Source organism: Vombatus ursinus, unplaced genomic scaffold, assembly GCF_900497805.2.
Source record: "Vombatus ursinus unplaced genomic scaffold, bare-nosed wombat genome assembly UNPS02014773.1, whole genome shotgun sequence".
NCBI lineage: Eukaryota > Metazoa > Chordata > Mammalia > Diprotodontia > Vombatidae > Vombatus > Vombatus ursinus.
The window spans coordinates 28,782,638-28,803,247 of NW_020954551.1; the positions used below are offsets into that span (position 1 = coordinate 28,782,638).

General features: G+C 41.5%; 1 protein-coding gene across 1 annotated transcript in view; it reads left to right on the top strand.

The window, feature by feature from the left end:
• The window catches only part of EDEM1 (ER degradation enhancing alpha-mannosidase like protein 1), a 31,940-nt gene that overhangs the window by 9,339 nt on the left and 1,991 nt on the right, over positions 1-20,610 (top strand). The window contains exons 3-10 of the mRNA XM_027863918.1: positions 2,710-2,813; positions 6,770-6,941; positions 8,591-8,774; positions 9,848-10,022; positions 11,469-11,589; positions 14,289-14,459; positions 17,520-17,593; positions 18,289-18,385. Coding sequence (XP_027719719.1) covers positions 2,710-2,813; positions 6,770-6,941; positions 8,591-8,774; positions 9,848-10,022; positions 11,469-11,589; positions 14,289-14,459; positions 17,520-17,593; positions 18,289-18,385 — 1,098 coding nt within the window. The remainder of the gene's footprint in view (positions 1-2,709; positions 2,814-6,769; positions 6,942-8,590; positions 8,775-9,847; positions 10,023-11,468; positions 11,590-14,288; positions 14,460-17,519; positions 17,594-18,288; positions 18,386-20,610) is intronic.

Consider the following 20,610-nt stretch of genomic DNA (forward strand, 5'->3'; position numbering starts at 1 on the left):
CTTAGACATCTTCTAGCTATGTCATCATGGGCAAATCACTTAACCTTTTGGTGGCTTCAGTTTCCTCATCTGTAAAGTAAGGATGATAATAGCACCTACCTTCTAGGGTTGTTATGAGGGTCTAATGAGATTATATTTGTGAAGTGCTTACAACAGTGCCTGGCACCTACTTAGTAGGTGCTTTATAAATGCTAGCTATTATCATATAAATGTCGTTATGATAGTGGAGGGGAAGGGAGAAGGAAATACACTTTTAAAAGTGATACATTTTAAAGCACTTACTGAATCTCCTCTTTCGCCAACAATACCCACCCAAAGGTTACTTGTTTTTAGTCCCTTGTGGCTTCCCTTGGCCTTCATTTTCATCATTCTGAAAAAGTGATTTATAGGGGAGGTGCTACCCAGAACCTCTCCTGGGATGGTGACCCATCCAGATAAGCAATGTTAAGTTGGAGTCCTTGTATTAAGATTGTTCATACTTTCGCATCTGCATTTGCTTACAAAAGTTATCCCTTAAAAAAAAATCAAAAACTCTACTCTGGGTGGCTTTCTTTGTAGAACATTGGGGCTTTAAATGTTTAAAATAATATTTGTTTTGCAGGTGCAGTTTCGCTGTTGAGGTAATTGTGTTAAATAGTCTGTAACCATTATGTTGTAGGACATACAAATGCATCTTGGGGGGAGGTCTCTAGACACTGCTGCAACTTTCAGTGTGCTGCATAGTTCTGGGACCTAGTCTCAAGCACTGGAAGTTGGGGGGCCTGGGTTCTGATTCTAGCTGTGTTCCAGATAATTCCTGGTTTTCTGGGACAATGGACCAAAGCAGTGGCATGGATAATTAAAGATGATTTCTCTTTTATTTTGATGTGGAAAGTGCATGAAATTGGGAAGCAGGAGACCTGTGTTCAAATCCTGACTGCCACTTACTAGTGATGTGACCTTGGACAAGTCACTTCCCTTCTTTGGGGGTCAGCTTTCTCATCTGTAAAATAAGATTAAAATAGATGATCATTAAGGTTCTGTAAAGCAGAGGTATCAAACTCAGCTCCTTCAGATCTGAGTGCAGCCTGAGCCTGATTAAAGAGTAATTGGGGAATGTTTAACAAAATAAATACAGTATAACAAAGATAATGTTAATTTATGGTTTTCTTAGTCAATATGCTTCCACAGAGATTCATTTCAATTTGACTTTGACACCATTGCAGGAATGAAAATGAGAAAAGAATAGTTGAAAACTGAGAAAAGAACAGTCATTTTTATGACTTGGATCAAAGGAAGAGGTGGAAAAGTTTATGGGAGAGAAGATGGTTGTCTTGAATTAGAAATAGACGGTAATACAAAACAGTAACAACAACAGTAGCATCCCATATATAACATTTTAAGGTTTACAATACTGTGGATTTTAGGATTTACAAAGCATTTGTCTCATCATAACCCTGCATGATTTGTTGTCTTTGTCCTTCGTTCTCGTAGAGGACAATGACACCAGGGAGAAGATGACATGACTTGCAATTGACTTTGATTTGAGTGAAGGAGGGCTGTGCAAGGTCACCAGCCTCATTTTCTCCTCCAGAGCCCTCTAGAGATGGCCTGGGATGTAATGGGACACCCTGGCCCTTTTAAGCTAAGGTCTTTTCAAGTTCTCACTTTGAGTGTGAAGTAATGTCCATTCAGTGAATAGGCCTCTTTAAGAAGTGAGTCAAGGGATATCCCCTTTAATTAAAAAAAAAAAAAATCAAACTGAGAGGGGAAGACCCCCAGGGTTGCTGGCCAAAAGAGAAACAGTCACTATTTTCTTTCGCTCTGGGCCCTCTAAGAATCTTTAAGTAGGTACTTGGCCAGGGACCCATTGTTGTCCAATCTATGAGCTCCAAACACAAGTATTACTATCCACATTTTATGGAGGAGGAAACTGAAAAAAAGCTGTGTGACTTGTTCCACACTGACCTAAGCCCTCTGACTGTATACCACTGCTCTGCCCACCATACCCCCAGATTCCAGAATGGAAAAGAATATGCCTGTAGATTTTTGGGTTTGTAACACCTTTGAAATGTCATAGGATTCTTAGTAAATTGAATTAGTTTCCATTCATTTCATACCAACATGAAATGACTGCTATAGGTTACTCTTTAAGAAAAGGAGTTAGGTATTTTGATTGGTGTGCAAAAAACCCAACCAAACAGTCAAACAAAAAAAAAAACTCCAAACAAAATAAAACACCAAACCGACTGTTCCTCATGATGTCTGTATGTCTAGATAAAACGCTTTTAAAAATTCCACCCATTCTTTGAGATGATTTATCACTAAAATCATAAGCCAGATATTTGGCACCCTGTAGACATAACTTATAAGTTTATGGAGAAAGAAGCAAGATATTAAGTTTTTTGTTTTGTTTGTGGACTCAATTTGCTAGGCGTTTTTGATGGGACTGATCTTGAGTAGGAGGGAATGGATGGGTGGGAAGGGAGAGTAAGTTTGTGCTTTTGTCTTTTGGGAAAGGGACTTGGGCTCCCTGAGAGAATGAATTTGCTCTTTGATTAGGACACGTTACATAAATGGGACCTTTGCAATTCTTGGCGTCCTGTTTTTGCCTGGGTGGATTGCAACACCACATCCAGATGCTCTTGTGGGAGTCGTCCAACTGTCTAAAACATCTGCAGCCTCCATTTCAATTTAAGCAGTTTTAATGTTTTATGTTCCTCTTTCAAGATAATGGGAAATTCATCAGAGTTCCAGAAGGCAGTGAAACTAGTGATCAACACAGTTTCATTTGACAAAGACTCCACAGTCCAAGTCTTTGAGGCTACAATCAGGTAATCATAAACAAGATTGATTGAGGAAATTTTTTTGTGTGTAGAATGAAAGGTGCCCCCGGTTATGAAGTGGGGAATGGAAAGGGAAGGGGCAAGGAACAAGCATTTATAGAGTGCCTACCGTGTGCCAGGTACTGTGCTAAGCGCTTTTACAAATATTATCTCATTTGATCCTCACAGCAACTCTGGGAAGTAGGTACTATTATTATCCCCATTTTACAGTTGGGAAAACTTGAGGCAAATAGCAGTTAAGTGACTTGCCCAGGGTCACACAGTGTCTGAGGCAGGATTTGAACTTAAGACTTTCTGACTGCAGACCCAGTGCTGTAACTACTGTGCCACCTAGTTGCCTCATTTTGAAGTGACCAAAAGGTCACATAACGTAGACAAATTGTAAGCAAAAAGTTTCAAACTCACTAAATATGGGATAAGAAGAATATTTTTTCTTTGCTTTAAAAAGAAAGTTTATTTCACTGAAGAATTGCCAGGTTTCGATTGTTTCCCTTGATGACCAGTCTTGTTTTCCTTTCATGATAGATAATAACTCATTTTTCTAGTGCTTTAAGGCTTACAAAGATATTTCCATATGATAGCCCTGGGTAGTAGACAAATATTAAAATCCCCATTTCACAGTTAAGGAAATTGAGTTTAGACAGAAGTGAGGTGACGCATCTGTTGTTGTCTCAGAGCTCAGACTGGCTCCCAGCCCTTTGTGAGACTGAGAGCAGGGAGGCCCCTCTGATTGTCTATTGCCTTCCTTATCTTTGAGGAGTACTGCAGATTGTGGACCTGTTTTTCCTTGTATGTAGTGCTACGTGCCAAGTTGTTATTTTTTAAGTTTAAGTACCCTTTTTATTTTTGTCATAGGAGACCCACTCTGAGAACTCACTAGGCTCATGGATGTACGCCAGTTAACTTAGAAAACACCTATCTCCTCAGAAGTCACTTTTTCATTTCTCCCCTCCCCTTTTTATGGCTGTTCTGCCCCAGTGGTAAAGAGGATACTGACTGCTTATCAGCCAAACCAGGCTCCTTAGGTGGGTCCTGGGTAATGGAGACTTTTTTTTAGTTGACCATATAGTTCTGTTTTTCTTGGATGTCTAAATCTTCCCAAAGAGGAGGAATTTAATTTTTGGGGAAATATGTTAGCGCTTCAATGGAGATAAACTTTATTGCTCACACTAGGAGTATTTTAATAAAAAAGATTGAGTATTGTCCTCCACTATTTCTTCCCATTTATTGGGAAACTTTGGCATTCATGTTGATGTTCCCGCAGACTGACTAAATATCCTAATTCCCCAGTCTCCTTAATACCCATGACCTTCTTAATCCCACAGTCCTTCTCCATGGCTTTAATCCCATGTCATTTCACTTCAGCCATCTATGTGGATGGCCATGCCTTGGATCTCAGCCTTGCCTAGAAGTGTCCTTCACCAAGACCTCTGACATTCCTCTGTCTGACTGTTGCTATTATTTTCTCTTTCCTTAGGCCTCCAGTCTCTCTTCCCCCTGTTGTTTCATCAGGCCATTCCCCCTGCTTTGACTTCCCTTTCCTTCCTTCTCTTCAGTTCCTTCCCCTTTCCCCCAGTTCTCAGTCCATAGTTAGCCTTTTCAGTTCCACACTGTCATCAACTCCCAAGTCTCTCTGCCCCTTGTCTTGTTGACCCCTTGTCCTGTTGCTTCTCATCCCTTGCCACGTCCCTGCCCTGGGACTCCCACTCTCTACTTCCTCTGCTCCTACTTGTAATGTGCTGGTGAACAGAGCTGGAGGAAATTACACACCTTGGTTCCCTTGAGTACATTATTAATTTATGTAACCCAGCTTCATCTCAGCCCTCACTGCAGCAAGGCAATCCTTTTATTCTTCACTAATTTGATTTTCTGTCTCACTTCCTTCAAGCTATTCCAAGCCTTCTCTTGCTTCTCATGGTATCCACTCTGACCTTTCCTCCATTCCTCTCTCCCTACCTGTGGGTTAATCATCCCTTTTCTCTAATAAAGTCTTCAACTTCTGTCCTTCTCTATGGCCTTCAAACCTCCCCAAATCTTCCCCCACCTTGAAAAACTTTCACTAGTCCTTAAAAACCTTAACTGTCCCCTGAAGTTATTGTTCCATATCTTTCCTCCTTTTCCTGATCAAACTCCTAGGAAGAAAGCTGTGTGTGTTCATGGCCTCCACGTCTTCTCTCACTTACTCCTCAACAGCCCTTTGTAACCTGGCTTCCAACTTCAAAACTCAGTTGAGATGACTTATTCTGTTTTCTGTGATCTATTAATTGCCAAATCTGATGACTTTTTCTAAGTCCTCATTCTGTTTGACCTATTTGCTACATTAGACAAAAGTGTTGACAAACCCTCTTCTGAATACCATCTCTTCTTTAGAATTTCATCACACCATTCACTCCTGGTTCTTTTTCTACCCATGTGATTTTTTCTTTTTAGTCTCTTTTGCTAATTTTTCTTCTATATCTTGCCCCTTCTTTGTGTACCCCAAGGTCTGTCCTAAACCCTCTTCTCCTGCCATACTTTCTCGTATCATAACGTCCTTAGCTCCCATGAGTTCGATTGTCTTCTCTACATAGCTGACTCCCAAATAAATAGATCCAGTCTCGGTCTCTCCCCTGAGCTTCAGGCCTTCATCAGTAATTGCCAGCTGGACGTTACAGACTGGATGTCCCAAAGACATCTTAAACTCAACATGTTCAAAACTAAACTCATTCTCATTAACTTTCCTCTTAAACTATCACTTTTTCCAAACTTCCCTATTTCTGTCAAGTTCACCACCATCCTTCCAGTCATCCAGGTTTGTAACCTTAGCATTATCCTCAGCTTCTCACTTTTCCATATGTTCAGTCAGTTATCCGGTCTTGCCATTCCTGCCTTTATAAGCTTCTCTCCCCTCTGATCCATTCCCTCCACTCACACAGCAGTCACGTCTGTTCAGCCCTCATCATGACTCATCTAGATCGTGGCAATAGCCATCTGATTGGTTTTCTTGCCTCAAGCACCTCCTTGCTTCTGCCCGCCCATGCCGCTCCCTTATTCTCTGTACTCCAGTGGCTCCATTTTACTCCCAGGATGAATATAAATTCCTCTTTTTGTTTTTTAAAGCCTTTCACAGCCTGACCCTAGCCTGTATTTCTAGCTTCATTAGACATTATTTCATTTTCCCCACTCCAGCCAAACTGACCTCTCTGTTCCATATGTATAGCATTCCACCTCCTAGCCCTATGCTGTCTTTCATGCCTAGAATGCCCTCCCCCCCACTTCTGCCCTGTGTAATCAATCTCTCTTCCTTCAAGACCCAGCTCAAACACAGCCTTCTATGTGAAGCCCTTCTTGATACCACCCCCCATCTAACTACTTTGTGTTTATTTGTATTTCTTTCTATTTATTCTTTACATACTTGTGTATGTATTTGTTGTCCTCCCCTCCCCTCCCCCGTTAGATTGTAAGCTCCTTGTGAGCAGGGATTGTTTCATTCTTTATATTTGTAATTCTGGTACCTAGCACTGTGCCTGGAGCATAGTCACTTAAATGCTTGTTGTTTGGTCCCAGGAATAATTGGAACCTGTAAGGTGGGTCAATGTCATTTGTGTAAATGATCAGGATTATCAGGGCACCTTGTATCCTTTGAAGTGATCTGCCCATGAAACAACTCTTCTCCACTTGAGTGACACAGATCAGCAAGAATGTGTTGTGTCTCATTAGACCTGAAATGGATGTCCAGAGGAGGTGGCCAAGTGCATTCCTCTGACTCCAGGTCATACCCTGGACCCATTCTATAAAAAATACAGTCTTTTGCCAGTCTGATTTCACCTTGGGAGGGTGGACATCATCCAGTCTAACTACTTTATTTTTATAGATAATGAAACTGAGGCCTAATTCCTTTGGGTTTTAAGTATATTTACATGTATAACATGAGAGTATCTTTGTTTTTTTCTTATTCACAATAGGGTCCTTGGAAGTCTCCTTTCTGCCCATAGAATAATAACTGACTCCAAACAGCCCTTTGGTGACATGACAATTAAGGATTATGATAATGAATTGTTGCATATGGCTCGAGATCTGGCATTGAGATTGCTCCCTGCCTTTGAAAATACAAAAACTGGAATTCCCTATCCTCGGGTAGGTGAACCTCTTTGCATTGGGTCTTCAGACTTTCCTTGTAATATAACATCCTTTCTACTCTTTGAAAACCTTTTTTTTTTTTTTTTTTTTTTTTGGTGAGGTGGTGGTGATGGTGGTGGTGGTGGTAGAGAGCAGAGAAAGGGAATGGGATAGTTTAGAGAATAATACATCGAGGAGATCTTCCCTTCAATGCTATGGTTTAAGTTTGCCTGTGTTGCCCTATGGATGTCCCTTAATCATTTCCTATGCCTGAGTATCTTTCACTGGATAAAGGTCTCCTGGGTTAGGGATCTTGATTTCAGTTTCTCCTTATTCTAGATTAGACCCTCAGCATACTCCGGCATACATTAGGTTCTAGGTAAAGGTTGCTGAGTAAGTTCAAAAGATCATATATTTAGAACTGAAGTTAGAGGCCTGCTGGTCTGACTTCCTCCTTTTACCGATATGGAAACTAAGGCCTTAAGGGTAGTTTCTTTCACATGTGGCTTCCACAGTCCAGCAGATCCACTGCCTCACTGCTGATTTAAATATGAGAACTCTCCTTGTAGCTTTACTGCTTTGAGCTGCTTCCTGGCCGGGGAGGGGGGTGGGGGTGGGGGGGCGCGAGTCAGGCCCTGAGGCTGTGAAGAGAACTGCTACAGCCTGGAGCCTGGCTGATGATGAAATAAAGCTGGTTGAATGTAAATGGGGCCGAGTTCAAAGCACTGCAGTAACACCCTGTAAATTCTTTGTGATTTTATAACTCCTCTTTGTCCTGGACCCCCATGCTCAGAGCCATGGTAGCTATGGAAATCCACCAGGTCTGGAATAATGTAGTTTAGCGGGTGGCACTGTAATGATTCCCCTAGCCTCTAGAGGTCTAGAGTTTTCATTAACTTCCTTTTTGGAACCTCTCCCTGGGTCACATAAATGTTGATTGTGCTTTGTACATACTTCTAGTGACTGTCATACTCATTTGACCCAGAGCTATAGGCAAGTGTTCCTGGAAAAGTCTGGAGGGGTTCAGGATTCCTGTTAAATGAAAACTTGACCTGCTAAGCTGATGCTTCAGCAAGCAGTTTATTAGCAGGGTGAGGTCAGGGGAGGAGGAAGGGACCCAGGACTGGAGTCTGGGTACAGCTAGCAACCTCAAGGAAGTAAGCAGCCAGGATAGAAATAGCCAAAGTTACATGGTCATACTCACAGGGAAAGGGGTGCAGTCATGGGTGATACCAAGTCATCTCCTTCTCCGGGGATGCCCATCATCTCCAGGGGCCTTATGCCTGTTCTGACTAGAGGTGGCTGAACCACCTGCAAAGAGGGTGCTTTCCAGTAGGGCTAAGAATAGTTGAGCCTTTCTCCAAACATACCAAGAATATTCCTTTATGCAAAATGAGGTGGATTTACCAGAACCGGGTAGAAGACGCAGGTGAGTGCCAGGGACACGTCATCCCACAAAGGATAAGCGGTTCATGGTTTTTTCCTGACTGTCACAGTGTGGGTGCTGACCTTGCTGAGAGTTGCTTGGTATGCAGGGATTGCTGTTTCAGGAGGCGGTGCAGGTGGATTCCAGGGATATGTAGCTCAACAGGATCAGGGCCTTCTAGTAATTTTCCCTCGCACCCTTGACAATCTTGTTGAGTGGCCTTGTGCTTTTCTGTCTCCAGGTGAATCTCAAGAGCGGTGTGCCCCCTGACAGCAATAATGAGACTTGCACTGCTGGTGCTGGCTCCTTGCTAGTGGAGTTTGGGATTCTTAGCCGGCTGCTGGGGGACTCGACGTTTGAGTGGGTGGCCAGGCGGGCAGTGAAGGCTCTTTGGAATCTTCGCAGCAATGACACTGGGCTCCTAGGTACGGGGACTGCTTTTCCTTCCCTCTTCTGCCTTTGTCTTCCTCCTTCCCTGTGCCTCTCACTTCTCTTTTCTCACTGCACCTCCTCCTCTAACCATTGGAATCTCAGGAGTAAGGATCCAGTTGGGTTCCCCTTTGGTTCCTTTCCACTTGAACTTTTGCCTTGAGTGTGGCTGGGAGATCTGTCGGGACTCTTCTGAAGTGACGTCTCTCTGAGCACATTCCTTTTAAAAAATAAATCATAATGACTCATAAATGAGGACACTGTAAAGAGAAGTGCCTCTGAGAGAATTTTCTGCATGTCCAAAATTAGGTGTTAAACATATGCTGGCAGTGGCAGGGGTATCTCCCTCTGGGGAAAAACTCAATCCTCAACTACTAGACTGAATTAAATCTGAAGGGTGTGTGTGTGTGTGTGTGTGTGTGTGTGTGTGTGTGTATTTTGTAGTCTAAGAGGTCAAGGTAGATTTTTGAAATGGGTTTCATTTCTAATGTTATGCTTTATATTGTAAAACATTTCTCAAGTATATAGACTTTGTCATCCTTGACCTGGATACTTGTGAACCACAGCTAATCATTGAAAAAAAATTAGTCACCTCTTATACTTCATACTAGTCCAAATAGTCCCCAGTTGTCGTTGTGTCGTCTGATTGGCATAGTCTGATGTTACAGATGATCTGGTAGCTTTCTTTTGCTTCAAAGAGTTGAGAATTAGGGCCATAACTCATAGGACACTTGGGATCTAGGTTTAAAATTGTAATGGACCTCAGATGCCATTTGGTTTGAGTCTTTCATTTTGTAGATGAAGAAATTGAGGTCCAGAGAAGTTGTGACTTGCCCAAGGTCACACAAGTAGCAGAGCTAGTTTTTAAATCTAGGTCCTTTTACTCCCAATTCAGTGTTTGTTGCCCTGTGACCTGCTGAATTAAAATTTAACAACCAAGGTTTTCCCCCTTCTCTCACTGGTTACAAATTAGGATAACCCCTGATAGGTCAGATGGCAGTGTGTGATTGAGATATAGAAGAGCTAGATAATAGAAACTTGAAATGTCCTATGTTGTGTCTTTTTTCAGGGAATGTTGTGAACATCCAAACAGGCCACTGGGTTGGAAAGCAGAGTGGCCTCGGGGCTGGGTTGGATTCCTTCTATGAATACCTCTTGAAATCTTACATTCTCTTTGGAGAAGACGATGACCTAGAGATGTTTAATGCTGCCTATCGGAGTATTCAGAGCTATTTAAGAAGAGGGTATGTGTGTCTAATGCCCAATTCTTTTTGGCTATTGCAAAAACAAATGAGAGGTGTTCTGAAATTGCCTTGCAGATCTTAAGCTGTTTGCCTTCTTTCCTCCCCTTGCCCACCCCCTTCCCCTTCTGTTTCTCTTTCCTCTTGCCCACCCCCTTCCAGCTTCCTCATTCTTTCCCCCTTCCTTTTCCCTTTTCCCCTTCCTTTTTCCCCTTTCTTTTCTCTTTCTCCTTCCCCTTTTCCTTCCTCCTCCCTTTCCCCACCTCCTTCCATTTCTATACTTGACACCCCTTTTGGTCTTTTTGCTTTTGTGCTGCTGAAGATTAGTCTAGGTAATTCTGATTGCTTATCTGGGTGATCTATGGCATTTTCTTTTTCGGTACTACACAGTTACTTGTCCCTTGCTATATAGGTCCAGCAGGCCAGGAGATCATTGCTGCGGAGGACTCAGCTGACTTGTAATATTTGTAAAATGCTTAGCCAAGTTCCTGGCACATAGTCGGTGCTGTATCACTGCATATTCCCTTCCTCTTCCCTTCTCCATGCTCTAATGACTTTCTTCCTTGATTCCTCCTCCTTGACCACATATGTCATTTTGTCTGGACCCTCATTGACTGCACAGCCTGCTGTGTGGTGCTTAAGGTTTTCTTGGGCTCATAATGTATTTATCTTTGGCATTGTAGCAGCTCCCTCTTAAATGACTGTATTTGGAGGTAGGATATGATACCATAGAAGACTAGGATTGCTAATTTTTGTTTGTGGAAGGGAAAAAAGTGGAAAATAAACTTGAGCTTTGCTTATGTCATCAGAGAATCATAGCGATTCAGAGTTGGAGGGATCTTAGTGATGATATTGTCCACCCCCCGCCCCCGTTGTATAGATGAAGAAATTAAGTGGCCTAAAGATGTGGAATAACTTTCTCAAGGTCACAAACTTAATTTGTTCAGGAACCTGAACCACATCCCAGGTTTTCTGACTTAAGTCTAGTGTGCCACACAGCTTCCAGGGCACATTCTTTGGGTCCATGCCATGGGACCTGGATGATTACATTCAATTCGGGAAGCATTTATTAGGTATGTATGGTAGGTCCTCTTTCAATTCTAGAATTTTTAGATTTGAGGAAACTTGACATTCAGAGAAGCCATGAGTGACTCCAGGTCATACCGCTACTTAATGGTAGACCCAGAGCTAGAACCCCAGGCCTCCCGAGAAGACAACCTGCCTTCCTTGAACTTTAATAACCAAGCCTCCTTGGGTGAAGTCCAATTTGGATTTGCTTTATACTGAATTCCTTTCTCTAGAGAAAGTGATTATAGTCAGGTATGAATGTTACTTTCAAAAGGATGTGTTTTTGAAAGGAAAGTAGTGGATAAGTGAACTTAAGCATTGTGTCCCTTTCAGAAATGGTGGGGCCTACTAAAGCCCTTTCTGCTTTGTTTAATTTTGTAGCCGGGAAGCTTGTAATGAAGGTGAAGGAGACCCTCCACTGTATGTGAACGTCAACATGTTCAGTGGCCAGCTGATGAATACCTGGATTGACTCTCTGCAGGCTTTTTTCCCTGGATTGCAGGTAGGTTTGTGTTAAGTTCCTTAAGAAAAGAAGGTAACGCCACCTTCTGGAGTAGTGAATGCTCCTTGTTTTGGTTTTTTCCTTCTTTCTTGGACTAATTTGATGCCCCCAGCAGGAAAATAACTTTGAGAATTGCTTAGGTCCTGGTTAGGGTCTTTTTTTTCCCCTAATCTTTATAGCCAGTAGCTTGTACCTAAGAGCAAATCAGAGCGGGAGTAATCAAACACAGATCAGTTTAGACGCTTCGTTCTCAAAGATGACCAAGGACATCACAAGGGTGATGTCTGGACTTTCAAGTGAGCTGGATTCAAGTGAGGCAGAACCATGCAAAGTCATCAGACTGTCTCTCTCCTCCAGAGTCATTGAAGTCCAGTGACACGACAGTCAAGATGACTGGCAATGGCGTGAGATGCAGCGGGTGACCTTGGCCTTTCTAAATTAAGGTCTTTCCCAGGCCTCAGTTTGTCTGAGGCAGTGCCTTTACAGTGACTAAGGGTTCGGAAGCTAATATTTTGCAGATGCAACTTGGAGTAGGGGAAGCTTAAAAATGTTTTTTATGAATTGTTTTCTCTCAAATGTAGCCAGATCTTTAGTTGCACCAATAGGAAAGGGATAAATATAGATAACATCAACCAGGTAAACCAAAAGTTTCTATTTGTCTCTGAAGTAAATTTGGGACGCTCCATGCTTAGCTCTGATGCTATCCTCATGACTCCTTCTCCCCCTTAGCTCTGTAGTTCTGGCAGCTGGACTGGGCCACTGGAGAAGCTGTGGTTCCTGCAGGGAGTTCACAAAATAGACAATTAAAGAATGAGAGCTGAGCCCGGCTGTTCTGTTTTGGGTGAGACAGAATTGGACATCATTTAAAGTTTAGTTTGATCTAATTTGTCAGACTCCTCTCAGTGTGTTTGGGGGCTGAGAGGAGACAGGAGAATTTCCAGAGTATACAAGGTAATGAAATCTGGATAGTCAGATTTACCAGATCTTTGGTCATATAGTCATCGGTGTGTAAACATTGAGAGATTGCGCCAGCTTCAAAGCTTCTCCACAGAGGACAAGAGTTTTTGGTGCTCCCCTCTGGACAGTCAATTCCCAAGGGCATGATCACTCTTCAGATATTTGGAGTACTTTGACTTGTAGGCAGAGTCACTGGGAATGATGGGTGAATGGTAAAGGAAGGATTGAAGCACTCCAGCTGCCCCTATAGGGTGGTTGTAAGTTACCTGTCCCTGGGAGTGGTCAGCTGAGATGAGAAGGCTACTTGTCGGGGAGGCTCCAGAGGCCTCTACTGGCCAATAGAATGGACAGTGTGGCTTCTATGATTCCTTTCAACGCTTGAGATTCTATGACTAATGCTACCTATTAATTAATTAAACAAGCATTTATTAAGTACTTGCTGTGTGCCAGGCATGTATTTGTTCCTGTTCTATTTGAAAACACTGAGTTCTTTTTAAGGTAGGTTTTGCTTTGTAGTCCTTGGTTTTCAGTGGCCAGCCTATCCAAGACAGTCTCCCTTATCCCTGTCAGTTTGTGCTGGACCTCTAATCTCACCTGTAGCATAGTGGATCTCAGGGAGACTTGGAATTGACTCCCACTCCGATACAGGCTGTCTTTGTCGCCTGGGATAAGTCGCTGAACCCCTCAGTGCTCCAGAGGACTCTTTAAGACTCCAGTTTCAGAGCCAGTGCATATCTGCATTGATTGGTGGAGGGAGTTTCTCACTGGGAGCTGTGTCCATAGATGAGGTCACAGGTCTAGTCAACAATAACAAAAGATCTCCTCTATGTGGGTTTGCCTGTTTCCAGGACCGATCTTGTCCCCTGACCTCCTCTGGATATCCTCAGCAATTCTTGTCCCTGTCTTTCTGCAGATCCTCCATAGAGGATCCATTCAGCTTGCTAGAAGTCTTCTTCAAGTTTCTTTCCTACTGTCCAGTTCAGTATTTGGGTCATGAGTCAGCCGTCCCTCACTTGCAGTGCATGGCCAGCCTGCTTCCTTGTCTGTTCATATGGGTCCTGGATGGAGTCTTCTGTTGCTATGTCTGAAAAGCAAGTCTTTGTTGATGATGTGCTGTCTCTGTTTGTCTTTAAAGCACATAGTGACGCTTCTGCCCCTCTTTGGAAGCTCTTTGCAGCCGGAATGCCCCCAGCTTTCAGGGAGGCTTGAGAGGAGGCAGCTTTGTGTAGATGGGCTCAGAGAATCAGCTGTGGTAAAGCTGTCTGTCATCAGGGAGGAATTGAGCAGAGAAGCCAGATAACCTCTTAGTTCCTCCCTAGTCTAGAAGAGCAAGCTTCCCACTATGACTTTCTCATTGTTTGAAATGACCCCCTCCCACCATGGCCGGTGCTCTCACTTTCAGATAAGCACAAAAATGCACTCCACAGGCTGATTTGAAGTGAGTTTTGAATTCTTCCAGTAACTGGCAATTGAGATGCTTCTCTATGCACTTATAGAACCTCTGAAAACTTCCTGGCCTCTCTGTTTGAAACTCTTTAACGGAATGAGGATGCATAGGCCAAATCATTCTGTTTGCTCAGATGTCCAGCCTAGCTTCCTCTCTGGCAGCATGTCTTCAGCCATGTCTGTAGATAAGCTGCAGCAAAGTTTATAGAATAGAAAATTATTCCTGTTGAATTGGAGTGAAGAGCTTTCTCCTTGGGGGAAGTGACCATCAAATTGCCCTTCCATCTTTTCTCTAGGTATTAATAGGGGATGTGGAAGATGCCATCTGCCTTCACGCCTTTTATTATGCCATCTGGAAGCGATATGGTGCCCTCCCAGAGCGGTACAACTGGCAACTACAGGCCCCTGATGTCCTCTTTTACCCTCTGAGACCAGAGCTGGTGGAGTCAACCTATCTCCTTTACCAGGTATGCAAGTTCATTTGAGGGTGGGGGAAACATTTACATATCTGTCTAGTAGACATGTAAAAGTATTACCTAAATATGTATGGTCTAGCCTGAGGTTTTGTTTGTTTAGGAAACTCCCTCTGTGAATGTGGGTCTACAACTGCTCTGTCTGTATGTTATCATCTTAGTTAGAGGTTAAGTGACTTGCATTAAGTCCAGGGTTATATAACGTGTGTGTGTGTGTGTGTGTGTGTGTGTTCATAAGTAAATATATAGTAAATATTTGTGGTGTGATATATAAAGAATGTTATATACAACATAATTATTATATAATATATAATTTTGTATGGTTATATTTTATAATATGAGAATATATTATATTTTATGATATAGGATTATATATCCTATATAATTACATATGCATATATGTGTATGTATGTATACGCATGTGTGTATATGTATGTATGTGAATATATACATATAAGTATGTATATATATATATGGAGAGAGAGAGAATGAGAACAAACAAGAACAGTGTGTTGTAGTGGATAGAGTGTTGGGCTTGGAATCAGAAAGACCTAGTTTCATATGTAGCCCCTGAAACATAGACTTTTTGGCCCTTGGCAAATTAACCTTTATGTGTCTTACATAACTCTCTGGAGCTTAACTGGGTCGAGGGAGAGTTCCTCTCATAGAACTAGAGACCTGTTATGCATTTACATGTACGTGTGTTTATACATATATGTATTGCAATATAAATACATATACCCATAAATATTTACAGAGCACATGTGCTTAACATGAAATTTTGGCTGTCAGCAAATATAGTAGGCAGAATAAAAAGACCCCCACATTATTGTATTTTTGCGTGAGATAGGTATTCAGGCAGAGAAAACTCAGCTTTCTTGTGTCCTTGATTATGAAGGAATCCAAGAGGATTCCTGCTTGATGTTTTTATTTGAATCTTTTTTCTTTTATTAAAAGTTATTGACATTTTTTTTAACATCACTTAAATTTCTCCTTTAAACCTCTTCTCCCTTTCCCAGAGAACCATCTTATATGACATTTTTTTTTAAAGGAAAAGAGAGAAAAAAGAATCAGCAAGAAAAATCAATACATTTAAAAAATATGAAAACATGTGCAATGTTCCACACCTGTGCATAGTACATGTAATGTGTATTGTGCAAAGTAATGAGGGAAGATGTCTTTTCATTTCATTTTGGGTGCTATTGCCTAGTCTTTGTAATTCTGTAATGTTCATCTTACGTTGATTTATGATTGTTGTTTTTTCCAGTTTGCACTGTTGTAGTCATTGTGTACATTGTTTTCTTGATTCTGTTTATGTCACCCATCATCAATTCATATAAGTCATTCTGTGCTTCTGTATTTATCACATTTGTCATTTCTTACAGCGCAGTAATATTCTATTACATCCCCAGCTGGTGGGCATCTACATTGTTTCTGATTCTTTGCTGCCGCAAAAAGTGATGCTATAAGTATTTTGTTGTATGTGAATACTTTGTTTTTTATCGATGACATCCTGTTTTCCTGAGGATACACACATTTTAAAAACTCACTGCCTAAGCAGTGGAGAAAGAGAGCCTGTGGTTGGTTCAGGTCCAGCCAGCAGCACCTGTGGAATCCTGGCTGTTTTTCCCTTGTGGAAGAAAGAGGGAGAGAAATCAAGGAAGAGGAAAGAGTAATGATTGGTGTAATGGTTTGGGGCAGCAGTGGGGAACCTGCAGCCTTGAGGCCACATATGGCCCTCTAGGTCTTCAAGTTGCAGCCCTTTGAATCCAAACTTAATAGAACAAATCCCCTTAATAAAAGGATTTGTTCTCTCAAGTTTGGATTTAGTCAGAAGACGGCACTTGAGGATCTAGAGGGCCACATTGTGGCCTTGAGGCTGCAGGTTCCCCACCCCTGGTTTGGGGTATCAACTAATTAACAGAAAGAAAAGCAATCTTAATTTTTTAAGATAACCACACCATTCCCTTTTTTTTTTGAAGTTTTTTTTTAAATAACATCTATAATCAGTAAAAAGTGAAGGTATAATATTTAACTGATGGCCTTGGCATTGGTCTGTTTTTTCCTCTTTTGTGTCATTTTTATTGAGTTTCAGCTTTTAGATCTTTTCTCTCCATTCTCTTCTTTCTTGTTTTATCCAATTCCTCATTTCTGTTCTTAACTTTTTCAAACTTAAATCATTGTCCAGTGTATCCATGACATTTTAAAAACAGCATTTCTCAAATTCTTTACCTACAACTTCTGGATCTGTATGATTTAATGACAGCAGAGATACCATATTTGACACTAAATGACACATGTGTCTGAATTCAATAGGACCTCTAATTTGCAACATAAATGACTAGAAAATTAACTGCTTGTTCCTTGGTATAAATATAGTAATTTATTGGTGAAAGCACTCAACCAGATGTGGCCAGGAAGCTTTTTCTGGAAACTACTGAGGAAATGTTGAGGATAAGATGATCTCTAAGATCTCCTGACTCCAAAGTCAGTGATTCTGAGTTCTAGCAAAACCTGGTTTTAAGCTTTCTTGGAAGGCCTGGTTCCTGTTATCAGCAGAGCTTGATTGTGTCCTTTTTTGGGGGGGTGGTACCTGGGGCAGAGGTGGAGGCAAAAAGTGTTCTGTCTGCTTGTTGTTTTCCCAGTTATTTAAAGAGAAGTAGAACCTGGGTTTGGCCTTTAAGGTAATAAAAGCCTGGCTTCTGATGTTGCCCTATGCTGGATGAGGAGTCAGTGTTTGAGCATTGCTATGTTTTTATCTTCAACCCTGACCTTGTGCTCTCCAGAGAGCAGAAGTCAATATCCCTGGAGCAAGATGTTCTGAGACCATTGAAAACTTAAACAAAACAGACTATAGATGTGGGTTATAGTGATATATAAAAAATGAGTTTTCCCCAATTCTTCCATATTCTTGAAGTACCCCAAAACATTCCTTTTGCTCTGTGCCTACCTTCCTTTGATCAGGATTAGTGCTCTAAGCTATCTGATGTATGTTTTGAGGTGATTTTTCTATTTCTTTTGCTAGATTATGTTCATTTTTTTTGTTCTTTTTAGGCAACCAAGAATCCCTTTTACCTCCATGTAGGAATGGATATTCTTCAGAGCCTGGAAAAGTATACAAAAGTCAAGTCAGTTTTGAAGTTCCTTCCTTTCTCTTTGTTGGCCACTTTTTGGCCCTGTTTTGAGTTGTTCTGTGAAATGTTGTTTTATATTGCATTTGGAAATAAAAGGGGAGGCAGGCAGTGTCTTTGAAAGAGTACAGCATGAGGGTTTGGAAGGCCTGGGTCCTAATATAGGCTCCACAATCAACCAGTTTTGTGACTTTGGACAAGTCTGGGCTTTAGTTTTTTCTCTTTAACGTGAGTCTGTTGACCTTGAAGGTACTTGCCAACTCTAAGATCCCATGGTATAAAGTCTCCAGTTCTAGTCTGTAAACTTTCAGACTTCAATCAATAGTATCATCTTGCTGTTTATTGGTGGTGACTTTGCAAGTTATAACCTGCCACCACTTATAGCCTAATTACTGTTCCTCAATCAAATTCTGGTTGACTTTAAAAAAAAAAATTCTTAAAAGTCTTTTGTTACTACAGTTAAGAATTGAGGCCAAAAATGAAATGGGGTCTTGTCTATATTGCAGAACATTCCATTGGCATTAGATTAGCCCATTAGTATGTTTACTGCCCTTTCAAACAAGAATAGAGAGCATTGAAGCTCATGTGGTTGTCTATGTGGAGTTTGGTTATTAATCTCTTAGAAGACCATATCTAGGAAGTTTATTTTACTGGTTAGGTAGAGAATGAGTAAAAGCACAATTCTTTTGCAGATGTGGTTATGCTACATTACATCATGTCATAGACAAATCAAAAGAGGACCGGATGGAAAGTTTCTTTCTGAGTGAGACCTGTAAATACTTGTATCTGGTATGTATTGCATTCAAAAGTGATTCATTCAATGATAACCTTTTCAATAAATCTTAGAGCAGTGTTCATAGCATTTATTTAGTTCCTGGCCTATCTGTAAACTTGCTGGGGTCATACACTCCAGCCATCCATTCACTCAGATACATTTTCTACCCTATAACTCTTCCTCCTCCCTTGTTTCTCCCCGTACAGCATAATAATAGTTAGCATTTATATAATGCTTTAAACTTTAAAGCGTAGTGCTTTATAAATATTACCTCATTTTATCCTCCCAACAACCCTGGGAAAAAGGTATTGTTATTATCCCCATTTTACAGATAAGGAAACTGAGACTTGCCCAGGGTCACACAGCTAGTGAGTGTTTAAGTCAGAGGTAGGATTTGAACACACACACACACACACACACACACACACACACACACACACACACACACACACGTGAATTAAACTCACTGGGCCAAGATTTTGGAAAACTAGGTGCTAGTTCTGGCTCTGCCACAAGTTAACTTGATCATCTTAACCAAATGGCTTATCCTTTCTGAGCCTCTAGTTTCTTAATCAGTTTGGTGAGTAAATGCACCATAATGACAGAATCTTCATGTTGGAGGTTTTCCTTCTCTCTATGCCTTGAACACATGCCTTTTTCCTTTTCTGGAATCTTTCCAGCAATCTTCCCCTTCCTCTCACTCAATACTTTTTTTAAACATGTCTTTTATTGGGCTCTTCTCATACTGCAACGTACTACGGTTTCTCTAATCCTAAAAAAGTCTTCCTTTGGCCTTTCTGTCACAATCTAACTTGTCTGTCTTCCTCTTTATTGCTAAGCTTCTTGGAAAAAGATCTCTGTCGGATGCTTTGTCTTCCTGCACACTTTAAAATCTGCTTTATGTTCCCATCTCTTCTGCAAAGGTTTCCAGTTGCCCAATCCTAACGGCTTTACTCAAGTCTTTATCCTCATTGACCTCTTGGCAGCATTTGACTCTGGCTGCTCCCTCTTCTTCGATGCTCCTTCAGCTCGATTCTCCTTTGCTGCTTGTCCTGTTATCTTTGGTGTGTGCATTCTCCAGTAAGTTCTGAAGACATAGTTTGGAGTAATGGTTAAGAGCACTGCATTTGGGGTCCTCTGTGACCTTGGGCAGGCCACTTTCCTCTTTGGGCCTCAATTTCCTGTAGTCTGAATTGAGGCGCTTGATCCATATGACCTCCAAGATTGCTTCCAGCTCTAAATTGTGTACCTGTGCCCTCTTTTTCTCCCTTCCTTTTCTGCCTTGGCAATTTTGGCACTCCCGTGGCTTCTTAACCTTAATATCTGATTTCCAAATTGGACTTGTCACCTGAGCTCTGGTGACTCTACCATCAGTGACATACATCTCACTCTGGTTGTCCTGTAGACATGTCCACAATCATGCTTATCTTTCCCCTTAAGCCTATTAATCCTTACCATGTGATCATTTCTGTCACTGTACTGCCCAGTTTCCCATGTTGAAAACCTTGGTGTTATCTTTTACTTTTCCCTTTCTTTCACCTGTTTTCTGTAATCGGTTACTATGTTATGTAGATTCCATCTCTCAAATAGCTTGCATGCATCCCTTCTTCCCTGTTCCCATTGCTGCTGCCAGAATGTAGGCTGTCATTACCACCTGCTTACACTATTGCAGCAACCACCTAATCATCCGTCCTAGCTCTGTTGCTTCTCTTGATGAAACCCTTTGTCAATTGGTTGTCAGATTTACCTGCCCTCTGCATTAATATGATAGTGCTACTCCTTTGCCCAAAGCCCTTCCTTGGCTCCTAATTGCCAACTGATAAACATCAAACTCTTTGGCTTAACGACCACTTCACTTTTCCTGCTTTCTTTTTTTTTTTTTTTTTTTTTTTACCACTCTCCTCTTTATTCTCTACACTCTTAACTGGACTGAACAACTTGATATAAACTCCTGGTGTTGTTTCACCTCTATGTCTTTGCTTATGATATCCTGTAGGCTCTTGCTGCACATCCGATGTGCACAAATTAATTCAACTGTCTCCTTTAAGGAGTCTTCCCTTTTATTCATCTTTTTCCCTTTCCTTTCCAAATTAGGCAGCATTGATCTTTTCCTTCCTCAGACTTCACATGGCACTTTGCTTGCTACCTCTGTGATGTAGTTAGTATTAGCCAGCTTTTGTTGTAGGGGGTGCGTGTGTGTGTGTGTGTGTGTGTGTGTGTGTGTGTGTGTGTGTGTGTG